This window comes from Bidens hawaiensis, unplaced genomic scaffold, assembly GCF_021521415.1.
Source record: "Bidens hawaiensis isolate Kalapana, Puna unplaced genomic scaffold, B.hawaiensis_p1.1 tig00000097_1, whole genome shotgun sequence".
NCBI classification, from domain to species: Eukaryota; Viridiplantae; Streptophyta; class Magnoliopsida; order Asterales; family Asteraceae; genus Bidens; species Bidens hawaiensis.
In genome coordinates this window covers 7,747,988-7,764,147 of record NW_027491017.1, presented here as the reverse complement: position 1 = coordinate 7,764,147, position 16,160 = coordinate 7,747,988, and the positions used below count along the sequence as shown (strand labels likewise).

The following is a 16,160-nucleotide window of genomic DNA, read 5'->3' as shown; positions in this document are numbered from 1 at the left end:
GTTATGGCTTTTGAAAGACGTTCAGGGGTGTATTATATAAATATTGTTACCGCGAAAGAAACATCAACGAACGTCGTTGGAAGTATCTCAGCGCTTGTTCAATTCAATTCAATTCACACATTTGAAAGTGCAAAAATCCCCAAATCATGGACGCTAAAACCCTAATTCCACACAACTACTATTACCACTTCAATACAGTCTTCATAACTCCAAATTCCAACCAATATTTATATTATAATACTACTCCTTCACAATCACAACACCGCCTTCAATCACTCTTCAGAAGAACAAACAATCGGTTGTTTACTCCAACACTTTCAAACAACCGGATTCCTGCTACGGCTACCTCTATTATCGACACCGGTAAGGACGATGATAAGGAGGAACAAGTAGTTGTCAGTCATTTGGCGGGAAACGAGAGCATTTGGAATCAGTTGGTGGAGATTGCCAAGTTCTCAGGTCCAGCTGCAGGACTCTGGTTGTGTGGACCCTTGATGAGTTTGATTGATACTGCTGTCATTGGCCAGTCCAGTTCCGTCGAGTTGGCCGCTTTAGGTTACCTCGGTTATCTTGTTCCTTTTCGCATATTAAAATAACAACTAGCTTTCGAACCACCATGTGTATGTCAAATAAATGAACAAAATTAAAGGTAAAAACAGTAAGAAGTTTAGAATCACAAATCTATAAATTTGAGAAAACCTCTTTATACAACAACATTTGTTGTTTTATTTATCACAAGTATTTGCATCATCTTATATCAACAATTTTAGATCAAGTCTGCGAGTTACCCTGGATAATGCAACGTAAAACCAACCCTAGAAAAATATTGTTCTTGCCTATTTTCTACTTGTTTAAGGAGGTGTTTGGGATTCCTTATTTTACCTCTTTCTAACTTCTCTTTAACTTAATAAGTTACAACATTGTTACTTTTGAAACTTTTCCTCTCACAATATAAGCAATCCCAAACACCTTATTACTTTTCAAAAAGTCTATAAGCTATAAGTTGGTGAAAATAAGCAATCCCAAACACCCCCCTAACTTTCATATTTCTACTTGTTTGATCTTCAATCAATATTTTACTTTTAATTTTTTTTTTTACTATTTTATAACTCAATTGCCAAAATGGTTTTGACCCATGAACCATGGGTAGCTAGGATGAATGAGATGAGAGATTAGAAGATTATGAAGGAAAATTAGGCTGAAATTGAATGTAGGCGCCTCACTATTTTACTTATTCTACTTTGTTACAAGAGTAAGATAAGATATACTTACAATAAACCCTAACTATTATGGACATGTACAAAATAATATTAACATGATAATGTAGGACAATGCCAATCTACCAAACATGAGAACGTATTAAACAATACCAATCTACATTAGCAATGTTTTATAATAACAAAGAAAAAACCTAATAACAACAAAAGATTCAGTATTAGCAACATAATAATAACAACAAATAATTATAACAACGATAGAGAAAAGTCTAATAATAACAACAAAATACAAATCAACAAATACTTATAAAAACAAACCTAATAATAACATCAATTTAGTTCTCACTGTTTTCATGTTAAGAAGTATATGTATTTGAACCCGAAACCTATTATGGATGTGATTTTGTGATAAGTGATTGTTTAAATATTTGATTGCAGGGCCGGGTACGGTGCTTTGCGATTACATGAGTTATGGATTCATGTTTCTTTCTATAGCTACTTCAAATATGGTGGCCACTTCACTAGCCAAACAGGTTTCTTTCATATGTATATATTTAGCTTTCATATTTCTGTACCTGTTGAATAATCTGACTAGTCAAGTTGTTTAGGATAAATCCGAGGTGCAGCATCAGATATCAGTTCTGCTTTTTGTTGGAATGACATGTGGTATAATGATGCTTTTATTTACAAGGTTCCGGGGAGAGTGGGCGTTGAGCGGTAATAACATCTTTTTTTTCTGTAGAAATAGTACAAACAATAAACAGGTTCTTGATCTTTGAACAAATGGTATCATGTTAATTTTGAAATTTGCCAGTGTCGTCTGACAATCAAATTTGTCTCTAAATTTGAATCTAGTATCGTCTTTTGTATTTTCCATTAATAAAGTTCTGTACCTGAATATTTTCAGCCTTTTCTGGAGCCAAGAATGCACATATGTTATCAGCAGCAAACACATATGTTCAGGTCCTTTGGATTCTACAAAACTTTTTTGCATAAACTTATTACTTATTTTTATATAACATCATTTTTGTTTAATCAGTAGAATGTGTTTGTTATATGTTAATAGATACGAGGCTTGGCATGGCCTGCAATTCTAGTGGGGTGGGTTGCTCAGAGTGCAAGGTAGACACTAGACACATCATGAATTGACTAGGCGTGTAAATGAGCCGAGCTGAGCCCAAGCTCGCCTAGGCTCGAGCTCGGCTCGTTTCAAGTTCTATTTCTAAAGCTCGAGCTTGGCTCATGGGTAGTTTTTCAGGCTCGATCTCTTCTTGGCTCGGGATCGACTCGTTTATTATTTGTCAACTACTTTATACATTTGTAGTAATAATATTTGCATTCCTTATATTATACTTTTTTTATAACATAATATATTAGCTTCTTTTATTTTATTCTATACATAATTACTGGTATATAAATGTATAATTAATATATTAAGTAAGATATATATAAATATTAGGCTCGTTTAGGCTCACCACCTAGCTCGATAAGTGAAGCTTTGGCTCGGGCTCGTTTGTCAAACACACCTATTTAGGCTCAAGCTCGTTTAAGCTTGGTTTGATTCGAACTTTTAGCGAGCCAATCCCGATTATCTCACGAGCCGCTCGGCTGGCTTACACTATAGTTTTGACCCCACTCCATTTTTAACTGTTTCACGAATCGACCCACTCGTTTTGCCAGGCTTAATATTTCTTTTTAACCAGCCTGGGAATGAAGGATTCATGGGGACCCTTGAAGGCTCTGGCAGTTGCAAGTATTATTAATGGCATTGGTGATGTGGTGCTCTGCTTATTTTTAGGGTACGGTATTGCAGGAGCCGCATGGGCAACAATGGTGTCTCAGGTATGATTTTTTTAGCATGGATTGGTTAAGTTGTCGTATAGGTCGTGTGACACCTCACACGTATTGTAGGTGGTTGCAGGATTTATGATGGTTGAAGCTCTGAAAGATAAAGGGTATAATGGTTATGCGGTTGCAGTTCCATCGGCTAATGAACTTGTACAAATATTCAAGCTTGCTGCTCCGGTATTTATAATGATGATGTCAAAGGTTTGTATCATTATTTCCAAAAAGATAGCAGGCCAAATAAAAAAAAGTGACCAAATTCTCTCAACTAGTTATAAACTATTCGAACTAGTTGCAATCATAGTTATTAAAAGCGTGCACTTTTTGCGCTTAAGTAGATATTTAAGGCGCAGTCTTATTTTCCCAAACCTCCCCATGCGTATTAAATTCCCTTTAATAATCTGTTCCTATTCTCTAGGTCTCTAACACTCCACTATTTAAGGGGTTCCACAATCAATATTATAGCACACAAAATCATCAATAAACTAAGAATTTACAGGTTAGTTTATTCTTAAAAAACCTAAATTCGGATTTTTTGTTCTTTGTTTCCTATAATCTTATCTAACTTTAATATTTGTTTCAGCTTTAATGTTTGTTTCTTTACTCTGCATTTTTTGTTCTCTGCATTTTGAGTTGTTTTAGTTTTTGGGTTTTCTGTGTTTTGGTTTTTCGTTTTTCTAATTATGATGTACTTGGTACTACTTCTTGTTTTGGATTTTGGATTTTGGTTGTTTTATAAACTATTTGAAGAATGAATGTATGTGTTCTTCATAAGATGTTCTATTCAAGTTAAAAATTTTGTTTTTATAATGTGCGCTTTTTTTTCAAAATCGGGCGCTTTTTTTGCGCTTATCGCCCGGGTGCTAGACCCAGCCTCAACGCTTTCGAGCGCTTATCGCATTTGATAACTATGGTTGCAATGCAATTCTCTGAACTACAACATTTCCATTTTCTATAAATAACGACATTAATTAACAATTCGGTTACACTGAATAGAGAAAATGTTGATTCAATGGTTCTCTGAGTCTCTAATTTCATTCAAGTATATATTTGATTCAATAAGTCATAAATCTAATTTAAGTATATGATCATCTAAACCAAGAAGCCAACGGAGACTGGTTATTACCAGTGTCACATGCCGCCTAATAAACTTGGTTTTAAAAAGCGCGCTTAAAGCGCAAAGCGCACTAAGGCGCAGGCTCCATCGCTTTTGTGTACATAAGGCGCACTCTGTACAAGAAGCGCAACAGAGGCGCAAAAAGCGCACCAAAAAGCGCCCAAAAAAGCGTAAAAAGCGCGCGCTTCAGGTACACCACAACTTTTTGTGCATCCAGGCGTTGTACACTAGGCTTTTGAACCTAACTTATAGGTAAATTATATACTAAATCATATATAAAGGCTATATAAAGCTATATATTGGGTAGTGATGCTTAAAAATATATGGGATACATAAAAAAAAATTTACATGAGCAGTTTGCGCCTCACGTACGTAAAGCTCGCCGCTTTTGCGCTTCACGCTTTGCGCCTTAGTTTTTTACCCTGTCACTTTTGTGCGCTTCACGCTTTTTAAAACCAAGATGCCGCCCCTGGGATCCTTTTCCGTTTCCAGCCCATTGAGCCACTCGACTATTCATCGGCTGGTTAGAAACGGAAACTGAACCCGGGTGGCAGTATCCACAGGTGATAATAGTCTTACCTCCATTGCCTTGGTTTAAATTAGCATATAGTTGAACTAAAATCTTGACTTATTGAATTGATATACTTGATCGAAATTTTCACTCTGAGGAACTGTTGAAGAAACCTAATTGTTAACCATTGTTGTTTTATAGAAAATGGGAATGTTATCGTATGAGAATTGCATTTTAATTAGTGTCGTAATTATACATTTGGAGAAGTGAGATAGTTATAACTAACTGGAGACATGGGAAAAGCTTAATAATGCCCCCCCCCCCCCGGTTTTTTTGCTCAGTAATGTCGATCGTGTATTCGTGTCTGGTTGAATTGTTCAACGCAAACACAAAATGTTTGACCCGTATATCTACACGCGCCAAACAGGTTGGTGGGTAATAATTAAGTGGTAAATGTGTTAATCTGGCTGGTGGGTTGTTATAAATGGGTTAAACGGATTAATGGGTCAATCTAATTAACTAAACTGGTTAAAAAACGCAACTGAACATGATCCGTTTGATTAAACACGTCAATCCGAAACACAAAACCGTTTTTTAAACCAGATAGATATGTCAACCAAAACCTGATTATTTTCGTATCGTATTCAGTCATGTCAGAAATTGCCACCCTTACATACAACACCTTAAATAATTTATTTTTAGGCTCAGATTGTTTTTGTAATCATATTTAACACATGTTTTAGGTGGCATTCTATTCTCTACTTGTATACTTTGCAACATCAATGGGCACACAAACCGTTGCTGCTCATCAGGTTGGTGGGCCCGCCTTAACTTGTTTTTTGCTATTAAAGTCAACTCACTTTGTTTGACTCTTAACTAATTTCTGTTACTTCAGGTTCTTGTCCAACTATTCTGTATGTTTGCTATAGGAGGTGAACCGTTATCTCAAACCGCGCAATCGTTTATGCCAGAACTTTTATATGGTGCTAAGCGAAGTCTGTCAAAGGTTAATTTGTGTAGTTGTTTTAGCTTCTTTATTTTTATAATTTAAATAGTTTGTCTATGATCTTCACATATGTTTGTTGTTATTATATTTACTCAGGCAAGAACGCTGTTAAAGTCAATGGTGATAATTGGTTCGTTGTGCGATTTAATATTAGGTGCTGCTGGTACAATTGTTCCGTGGTTGTTTCCTAAAGTTTTTTCACCTGATCCTCTGGTCATAAAGGAGGTTAGCTCTGATAACTACTTGTTTAGTTACATAAAACCGGTCATGTTGGGGTTGACCTGTTTAACACGTAATCCATATAACCCAATTTTTTACAACCCACCAACCCGATTAACACACTTATAACTGGTTATTATTCGCCAACTTGTTTAACAGTTTGGGTTTCATGATTTTAAGCGTCTGTGGGATAGGCTGATGTTTTTGACATGAATAAAATATGGGTCGTGCTCAAATAGTCAGGTTGAACGATTCAACCCGCAATGCGCCAACCCGACATGATTGACACCTCTACATTATGAAAGAATAAAATTATTTGTTTCTTGAAGTATTTTGGTTATTTTCTTTTAATGCAGATGCACAAAGTTCTACTTCCTTACTTCCTTGCTTTATTTGTCTCTGCATGTACTCATAGTCTTGAAGGAACATTGTTGGTATGCTTATTTTATAGTTTTATAACTAACCTCTTTTTGTGTTTCGCTTTTTCATTACTGAATATTAATTTCTGGGTGTGTTAAAATAGTTACGATATGAATCTTGATTGCAGGCGGGACGTGATTTGAGATTTATTAGCATATCAATGAGCTCAATCTTTTCTTTGGGCGCTCTTCTTCTCATGGTAAGGAATTCAGATTATTGTTCTCTAGTGTTAATATTTTTTCTGCTTTCTGAAAATCATGAATATATTCATGAACTACTCTGTCTCAAACCACGTGCAATATTTGAAATCTTCGTGGGCTTGACCTATTTAACCCGTTTATAACTTTATATTTTAGGTCTTAAAATCAAATGTTTTGTGGCGAAACTTATAATGATTTGAATATTTTATGTTACTATTTATAAGTTAATTAGTAATTATTATTTTTAGATAGCTTTGCATTTTTAGTTGTAATTGTAAAATCTAAATACGTTAAAATTAAAAAAAAAATCGGCTTAACCTGATTTTTTTTTTCTTTTTGTGCATTAATACTTTGAAATTACGTATTGGTGGGGCTGTAAGTTTTCAGGCAGCGGGTCTCATGGGTATATAACAAAAGAATCAATGATATCAACATCTTGTATTGATCTTTAACATGTTACATGGTGTTGAAGCATAACGTTTGATTTTTTTTTTTATTTTTTTTTGTAATGCTATATTTACCTTCTCTCTTGTTTGCAGTTTTTTAGTAATCTAGGATACGGGTTGCCCGGCTGTTGGTGGGCTTTGGCTTTGTTCCAATGGGTAAATTTTAACTTAAAACTACATCTTAACGTCACATGTTCAAAATGTAACTCTAATATTTTTTATTTACTGTTATTTACAGTCTCGTTTTACTGTTGCTCTTGTACGTCTCGTGTCACCAAATGGCGTCCTTTACTCTGAGGATATGACCCGTTATGAAGTCGGGGGCGTTAGCACCGCTTAGCATGACTTGTAATTGGTAGTTTGAATCTTGTTAACATCAAAGATGTTAAGATGATTCAAGTATGTCTTTGTGATAGCATGATCATCACCATAGATTATGTACATGCTCTATATAGTATATTATTTGCTTAAGTCAAAAATTCAAGAAATTGTCATTCTTTGAGACCCAGATTATGTACATGTACTAATGCACCATAGTATATATCTCTTAAGCTTTCATAAATTACCAGAATTAGGTGATAACTTTTGTTGGATTATTTTAGGGATGACTCAAATTATGCACAACACACGTAAATGACTGTAAATGCAGATTAATTTCTTAAGTTTTATTTGCTAGGTAAAACAAACTAAGATTTACATAAGGAATTCAGTCTTAACCAACAGTCTTAAATGCAACATCTCAAAACAATGCAATTCTCAAGGTTTCTTTTTATAAATGAACATTTAAACAATTATCTCTGCTTCTTTTTTGACAATCATAAAAAAAACTTGTTTTTCTAAACAATGGCTTTCAGTTTTCTCGTCATTCTCTTCGCAGAATTATAAGAAAATTTGGTCATTGTGTAACAATCGTATTGTGGTGTTATCAGTTATGTTCTAAAAGTGAAAACGAAGTTGCTTAGAAACTTAGCAACGCTTGGAAAATTGATATTTTGAAAATTGATTGTGGTGTTATCGGTTATGTTCTAGAATTGGTCCCTTGACTTTTGAAAATTGATATTTTTGGCCCGATTTTTACGTGATATTACATTTTTAAACAAGAAAAACAATGTTTATTAGATAAGAAAAAAAAAACATTTTTCTAAGTAAGAAAAAAAATATGTTTTTATTAAAGGCTTTTAAATATACATAAAAAGATAAATAGAAAAAAAAGTCGTTAAATAAAAATAGAATAAAAATCCTTATATAAAAATAATAATGATTATAAAAGATAGCAAAACGACAAAAAAAAACAACAAAAAGGTCTAAATCGTATTAATGTAAAACCTAAGGGAGGGGGTATGTTTAGTAAAAATGGATGGGGGTGGGGTACGTTTAGAAGCACCCTTTTTGGTTGATATTTTGGATAGCCGAAATATATTTTTAAAAGTAGTTCTTTAATTTTTTTTATAATTATTATTTCTAGATTTTCGGATATCATACTTTAAACACCCCTACTAGGTACATCACACATGAGGTGTTTGACGAAATGCTTTGATAATTGTGTTATACCCTTTCGGTTTACATAGGTAGATGATGATGATGATGATGATGATGATGATGATAAACTCTTGGAGTCACAACCATAGTCACAGGATTCGTGATACCTCCCGCGATCTTCGTTTAGGATCGCCCGTACCAGAAAAGGGTACAAAATCGTACCGATCGCTATGGAAACGCGATCTGGATCGGTGAAATTGACCGTTCCCAATTGTTGCAATAATCGTACAATTTTCATCTAATTCACGTTTCCGGTTAATGAAATCGGTGTTTGGGATCGTGAATAAACGCGTTCCGGCCGCAACAGGGGAATTTCGAGCACTTTTGTGACTCAAATTGGAGAAACAAATGTGGATAAAGAGTTATCAAGTTACCGGGTGATGAAGATCCGACAAGATCTGCCATATTTTTTATGGATTGAGGCTGCCGGAGGGGAGATCCGAGGCTGTTAGAAGGGAGATTTGAGAACAAGAACGACGGTTGTCAAGAATTTAGGGTTATGGCTACTGAACTTGATGTTACTTTATGTTTAAAATTTGCATTTTTTGTTCTTAAAGTTTGAATTTTTATTAAAGTTTACCCCTCATTTTCTACATATATGTTATTAATATGTTAAAACATAAATAAAGCTTGTTTAAAGTTAAATTTTAGTTAACTAAAGTTAAAAACTTTTAAAACTATTATAAAAAATCTACTTAAAGTGTTTTGTATATGATACGATGTACTCGACTATAAGGTACACCGTACCGCGTACCGAATTGGCGTTCCGAATGAACCTACCCCTCTCGTACTGAATTTTTGAAATGCATGAACAGTGCACCAGTTTTCGTACCGCGTATCGGACCGTACAACGATCCATGTGACTATGGTCACAACTATGGTTCTTGGAAACAAGCAGCCATGAATATGATATGAGCATGAAGTTTGATTGTTGACAATTTTAATTGCTTAACACAACATGGGTCTGATTAATTTAGCGTCCTGACCGCAACATACAAGGCTATATTATTACATTCTGCTTCAATTGTGTTTTTTTAACGTTTCAAGTTCTTTTATAGTTGGTTGTATATTTATTCTTTTCATTTATGTTTTGACTAACGCCAACAATTTAAAAGTTTACGGCTCTTTTTCTTCGTCACGTAATTGGTCTAAAGCCGGGTATTAAATCCTAATTATATCAAAAACTAAATATGACTAAATATTGATGGGAAATTCGGAATTTTATTAATTATTATTAAATATCAAAATTATTGTCAATGAGCTAGTGGTGAAGTGGTAAGAGAGACACTTGGTGTTTCATGTGATCTAGTGTCGATTCCTTCTTGCAACATTTAGTTTCAGAGACTTTAGGGTGATGATGAGGGACTATGCGAGTATGTGACTTTCGCTAGTTGGATCCTTAAACTTAACGAGTTTTACAACCATATTATTATTCCTTAGCTACTGTTAGTTACGAATCTAATTCCTGGACACACTTTCCCAACATTTTCAGGTAGTTATAATTCAACAACTAACTTATCATTCTGCAACAACAAGCGGCTTGCATATAATAAATTAAAACCAAGAAGCCTAATGCAATCTAGCAACTCCAACACTTGTAAGCCTTGTTTTCCTAAGTTTGAATTCTCACTACTGATTTGTTCATAACTACATATGGGATTGCAACAACATTGCAGATTATTCAGAATCAATAAGGTTACAGAGGAGAAATTGTAAGGCAAATTCAATCAATGATGTTGAAGCTGTAACTGTAGCTGTAGCAAAACTATACTTAGGGATGGATTTCGGTACATCTGGAGCTCGGTATGCGATTATCGACAAGGACGGGGTAATACATTCTGAAGGAAAGAAGGAGTACCCGCGGTATATGGTAAGATTTACATGATTACATTAAGAGCTGTCTCCGAGAATTTATAGATTTACATGACTACATTCAGGGCCGTCTCCGAGAAGTTATATGCCTCAGCCGAACTGAAATAGAAAGGCCTATAGCCTGTAGGCCCTAACGAGTAATGAAATATATAAGCAAATTTTGTTAAACGACATTAACACTATAACATTAAAAAGGCCGGGAGGTCACAATCAGGATTTAGGAATTGGCCTCTGGTCTTTCAATGTTTCTGGAATTCTATCGGCCACCGTTCGAGGCCTATATAATATATATATATATATATATATATATATATATATATATATATATATATATATTTTTGGTGCCCCCGAAAATTAAGTGCCCTGGCTGGTTGTCCGGGTTGCCCCGTGCCTAAGCTGTCACTGATGACATTAATTAAACTTTTGAACGGGTAGTAATCGAGGTGTAAACGGTTGAACGGGTTGGCAAGTTGTAAACAGGAAGCAATAACTATGTTAAACGGGTTATAAACTGATTGGTGGGTTCAAAGGAAGAATGGTAGCACGACTCATAGTTACATCTTCGCCTTTTAACACATCAAGCAAACAACCTCACAAAATAATGTATTTACAGATATTTTTGGTTCACATGATTGTTTGGAAGAACTTATAAACTATAGTTTGTTGTCTAGGAAGAATGGTGACACGGTTGATTGGGTTCGCTCTTGGAAAACAACACTTTTTTCTCTTCTCGAAGACATACCGATCACTATGCGTTCATTAATCGCTTCCATTTCAATAGATGGGACATCTGCAACTACTCTGATAATAGACAGGTACTAATTTGAGCCAAATGTCAAACACTTTATAAGTCAACGTGACCTCAAAAGTCAAACTACACTATTTCCATTATATCTGCAGCAAAACGGGCAAAGCTTTAACACGACCTTTACTCTACAACGAAAGCTGTCCCGATGCATTGCCAGTTGTAAAATCCATTGCCCCTTTAAACCATGCTCGGGTTCTTCAACTTTATGCAAGCTTGTTTCATGGTGGACATCAAGTGATTCAAGTAAAGAGTCTGCAGTCTTAATGCATCAATCTGATTGGCTTTTGTGGCTTCTCCATGGTAAAATTGGAGTGTCTGATTACAATAACGCGTTAAAGGTACAATTATACTGTATACGGGTCAAGTTTGACGTTAAAAGTCAAATACACTGTGTTCGTGATCTTGATAGAAACTCTGATACAAGTTTAACACCAAAAGTTTTTAACACCAAACGTTTTATGTTCATCGAGGTTTTATGAAGTTAAATGTAGTTACAAATAGGGGTGAAGATGCGCTCTTTTTCTAAAGCTCGAGCTTAGCTTGTGGGTCGTTTTTTCAAGCTCGAGCTCGGCTTGCTTTATAATTTGATATATTTATGTGCAGTTTTAACTATTTTTATATGTTTTTTAGTTATAGTTTTTGTATATAAAATAGTGATTATAATTTAGTTATTTTAACCATAATTTTATATATAGCAAATATTATTTATAAATATATATTTAATACATTAACTAAAAATTATATAAATAATAGGCATGTTTAGGCCCACGAGCCATTGAGCTTGTATATTAACTAAGCTTATTTTAAGGCTCGAGATCGTTTATGCTCGGATTATTTCGAGATCGTTTAAGCTCAGTTTAATTCGAGCTTTTAACGAGCCGATCTCGAGTAGCTCACATGCCGGCTTGGCTTGTTTACACCCTAGTTATAAAATTTTAGAGATGTTTAAAGAATCTGTATGCAAGTATAATTTAAAGACAAGTAATATATTGACCTTAAAGGTATTAAATATAGTCTATGAACACTCTTTGACCTTTTGAGGTCAAGTTGACTATTTTGACCACATTTTTTCTTGTCATGTTTGTTATGAAGTTATAGCGTGTTAGGTTTCCAATTCATTTGCATAGGTTGGTTATGATCCCGAACTTGACTCGTATCCACCATGGTTAAAATCTCAACCGTATTCAAACGCTCTACCGACCATTCAAGCTCCGGGGACTATAATAAGTTCCCTCAAAGAGGACATAAGAACAAAATTTGGTATATTTTGTTCCCTATTTATGATAAAGCAGTTATATTTCTGTTACAAAGGTTAGTTAAAACATGTGTTTTTATGTTGGGTTGAATCTTTTTACAGGTTTCTCTGAGGATTGCGTTGTGTGTACAGGAACTACAGATAGTATAGCGGCGTTTCTTGCTGCCCGGGCTACTCAGCCAGGGAAGGCGGTAAAATGTTTTAAACTTTTGTTCATTTAACTTTAACCAAACAAACGATCAGACACGGTCAATTAAACAAACGGAATTTTCTTGTTCGTGTTCGTTTGTTTAAGCGAACTGTTCACAAACGTAAACGAACGAACATGGTTGAACATAGATAAATCATAAGTGAACATAAACAGACATAACTGAGAGAGCACAATCAAAAGTATTGTGTTTCATATAACTAGACTACATTGTAATGAACCTAAAATTTTTTAATGTCTATATATACAAACGAACTTAAACAAACATAAATGAACGAGCATTAACATATGAACATAAATGAGTAAAGGAGACACGTGTCCATGTTCGTTCGTTTAACTAAATGAACAAAAACTGTTGTCATATTCGTTCATTTATTTAATAAAAGCGAACTTTCCACTGAACGACTCATGAACAGTTCACAGAACGTTTGGTTCATTTACAAGTTTGATTGCATGTTCTTAACTTTCTTTAAACTAATCTCCCAAAGGTTGTACATAGGTGACATCTTTGGGCTCAACACTCGCGATAAAACTATTAAGCACCACACGCATTGATGATGCGCGGTTCGGGGTGTACAGTCATCGTCTTGATGACAAGTGGCTGGTTGGAGGCGCCTCAAACACTGGTGGGACGATTCTCCGCCAACTGTTTTCCGACGAGCAACTGGAAAATTTGAGTGTGCAGATCAACCCGATGGAAACTTCACCATTGGATTATTATCCACTGCCGACCGAGGGAGAACGGTTTCCTATAGCCGATCCGAAGATGGCTCCAAGGTAAAGTAAATACTAGTAACACTTTATGGACAGGTTGAGTAACAGGTAACTTCTTCTGTTCATTTTTATATTTTAGTTAGCATCATTAGTATGAGCATAAAAACTATATTTTTTTTCTTTAAAGGTAACATATGCATATGAATGTGCATATATGCATTTAGATAAATCCATCAATTTTATGTAATTGTTAAAAGTAAATCTTATAAATAATGAAAGCTACATGCAGATAAGGGTACATGCACCGATCAGCTGGTGTCCCGATGATTGAGTGCTATGTGCCTTATGTCCAAGGCTTGATGCAAAACTACTATCGAGCCGGGGGTCTCACCGGAAGCAGCCTCTCTATCCCTATGGGGTAGAGGTAAGGCTGCCTACATCTTACCCTCCTCAGACCCTACCATAGCTTTGCTATTGGTGGGATATACTGAGTACGATGATGATGATGATGATGACATGTATTCTAGTCAATTATATAATAAATAGTATACAAGCTAATGTGGTTATGAAATGAACGCTCTCCACTTGTATGCATTATGAATAAACTTTGTGAGATTTGACCCGTTTGACCAGCTTCCTTGTTTGTAATTTGTAATTTGATATATTGTCGTTTTTCACGTTATAGGTTAAGTCCTCGACCAGAATGTGATGTAGCATACTTGCATGGAATTCTTGAATCAATAGCACGCATTGAGGTGATAAAATTACCTAATTACCCATTTCTTCAAACTTGATATGAGAGGCCTTTTCTCGCGTATCATAAAACCACTTTTCTGATAATCGTAGGAATTGAGATCCCAATACTGGAAAGCTCATGGCCCCACCAACACCCTGTTAATCGATAGAACTATATAGAAAGCAACTTGTGTTGGGCGGGAAGGCTTCATGCCCCCCCCCCCACCCCCACCACCACCAATATTGTTGTCTTTTATAGATGTTGATAAAAAATGTTTTGTTTTTTTATTTAGGCACAAGGGTATGCATTGTTGAAGGATTTAGGAGCTACTGAAGTAGAAGAAGTGTTTACTGCGGGTGGTGGATCGAAAAACGATAAGTGGACAAAGATTCGAGAGAGGGTGCTTGGGTTGCCCGTGAGGCGAGCACTTCAAGCCGAGGCGGCTTATGGGGCTGCTTTATTGGCGCTAAAGGCAACCGAATAACACAATAAAGTGACTTAGGAGGCACATAATATTAATAGACTATTTAAACTAAGAAAGTATATTGTCCAAAATGATGGAATACAATTACAAGTCCAAAATATGTCCTTTGATGAAATGAATATTTTTTTAGTTCTTTGAAAATGCAGATTTGTAAGTCTAGTAATGGTTCCAATTTTGCTTAAGTAGCTCTCAGCCTCACTATTATAATTTATAAACAACTTTATGAATATTTATGCATTAATTTTATTTTGATGATCTTACTCGTACCTTGAGAAACTTATAAATCAAGTTGATAGATATCCGATACTGAATAATAGTTATACATTAATTTTATTTTGATGATCTTACTTGTACCTTGAGAAACCTATAAATCAAGTTGATAGATATCTGATACTGTGTAATAGTTATACAAGTTAAACATAAAAAGTAAATTCTTGGCTTTGTCACTAGACACAATACTCATCGTCCTTAACATTCACTCAATACGTATTTACATGGCTCTCGGTTGCATTTGTGTTTGGGTTCGGGTTTTGCATGTTTGCTTTAGTGCGTAGTAACGACCATGTCAATAACACTGATAACTATACAAATGAAGTGAAAAGGACCACTTGCTTAACCAAGGGTGAAGCTTACATTGTGGCCTAGGTTGGTTCTAGCCACCTCCATTTTTTTTCCTCAGCAGTATAAATTTAAGCGTTTTCATTCGAAAATATTTACAAGTAGTGTAAATTTACCCGTTTTCATTTGAAAGTTTTTAGCCCGACCACCTCAGTTTATGAATTTTTTTTATACGTATTGTGTCCGGTCACCCTGACGTTTTCATCCAAGCTTCGTAACTTCATTGCAACTAGTTTAAAAGTAGTAGGGATCAAAAGTCAACAATATTACATAATTACTTGAATTGATTTTTGAGCATATACTTTATTAAGTAACTTATTATTTATTAACAAGTTAGACAAATGAGGTGAATTGGTTTTTAAGCATATACCTTTTTAAGTAACCTCTTAACAAGTTAGACAAATAGGTGGATCTTTATAGATTTTTCATATAGAAAACAATAAGACAAATAACGCCAAAGGCCAATGCGTGTAGTTAGTTGTTCTTTGTTTTGTATCTATTTAAATGCAAAGGCATCTTGACTTACATGAAACTACACAAAACATGCCATAATACGAGGAATGTTGTGAAACAAGCCTAATAGCTAAAGAATAAGAGAAGACATGTAGGGAGAAAAAGAGAGATTTATTAATAAGGTGTGTATTACAATAAGGTATAATAAGATGTATATATAATAGAAGATAACTTGGACAATAAGCCTAATCTATATTAGGTATTGATAACCATATAATATATATTTTTAACACTCCCCCTTGGTTATCAACTTAATACGCTTGGAGATGTTGCCTCATTAAAAACCTTGCTAGGAAAACCCAGTGGGATAAAACCATAGCTAAGGGATAAATAGTGCAGCACGTATTATCTCCCCCCTGATTTATATATCCGTTAAAATGGTAAATATTGATCTTCTGTCAAAGTTTCAAAACGTTTGTACTCATTCATTTG

At 34.9% G+C, this 16,160-nt stretch overlaps 1 protein-coding gene and 1 pseudogene across 2 annotated transcripts; both read left to right on the top strand.

Annotated features, from left to right (window-relative positions):
- Window positions 1-326: 326 nt before the first annotated feature.
- Window positions 327-7,584, top strand: LOC143572636 (protein DETOXIFICATION 46, chloroplastic-like). The gene is made up of 14 exons (XM_077057760.1): window positions 327-555; window positions 1,656-1,750; window positions 1,826-1,934; window positions 2,125-2,180; window positions 2,284-2,339; window positions 2,921-3,059; window positions 3,129-3,266; window positions 5,434-5,502; window positions 5,586-5,696; window positions 5,793-5,921; window positions 6,272-6,349; window positions 6,463-6,534; window positions 7,075-7,137; window positions 7,220-7,584. The coding sequence occupies exons 1-14, from the start codon at window positions 495-497 to the stop codon at window positions 7,319-7,321; spliced, it is 1,278 nt and encodes a 425-aa protein (XP_076913875.1). The 5' UTR covers window positions 327-494; the 3' UTR covers window positions 7,322-7,584.
- A 2,434-nt stretch (window positions 7,585-10,018) lies between these two features.
- Window positions 10,019-14,653, top strand: LOC143565611 (D-ribulose kinase-like; annotated as a pseudogene). The gene is made up of 9 exons (XR_013141111.1): window positions 10,019-10,117; window positions 10,197-10,390; window positions 11,068-11,207; window positions 11,293-11,538; window positions 12,328-12,460; window positions 12,558-12,646; window positions 13,163-13,440; window positions 14,063-14,132; window positions 14,406-14,653. The product of XR_013141111.1 is annotated as a D-ribulose kinase-like (transcript).
- Window positions 14,654-16,160: the final 1,507 nt, after the last annotated feature.

Excerpts from the sequence above, each read along its gene's own strand:
- LOC143572636 (XM_077057760.1), top strand. The coding sequence starts at position 495 with ATGAGTTTGATTGATACTGCTGTCATTGGCCAGTCCAGTTCCGTCGAG. Across the intron at positions 5,697-5,792 it reads CTAAGCGAAGTCTGTCAAAG|GCAAGAACGCTGTTAAAGTC; the intron begins GTTAATTTGTGT and ends ATATTTACTCAG. Across the intron at positions 5,922-6,271 it reads ATCCTCTGGTCATAAAGGAG|ATGCACAAAGTTCTACTTCC; the intron begins GTTAGCTCTGAT and ends CTTTTAATGCAG.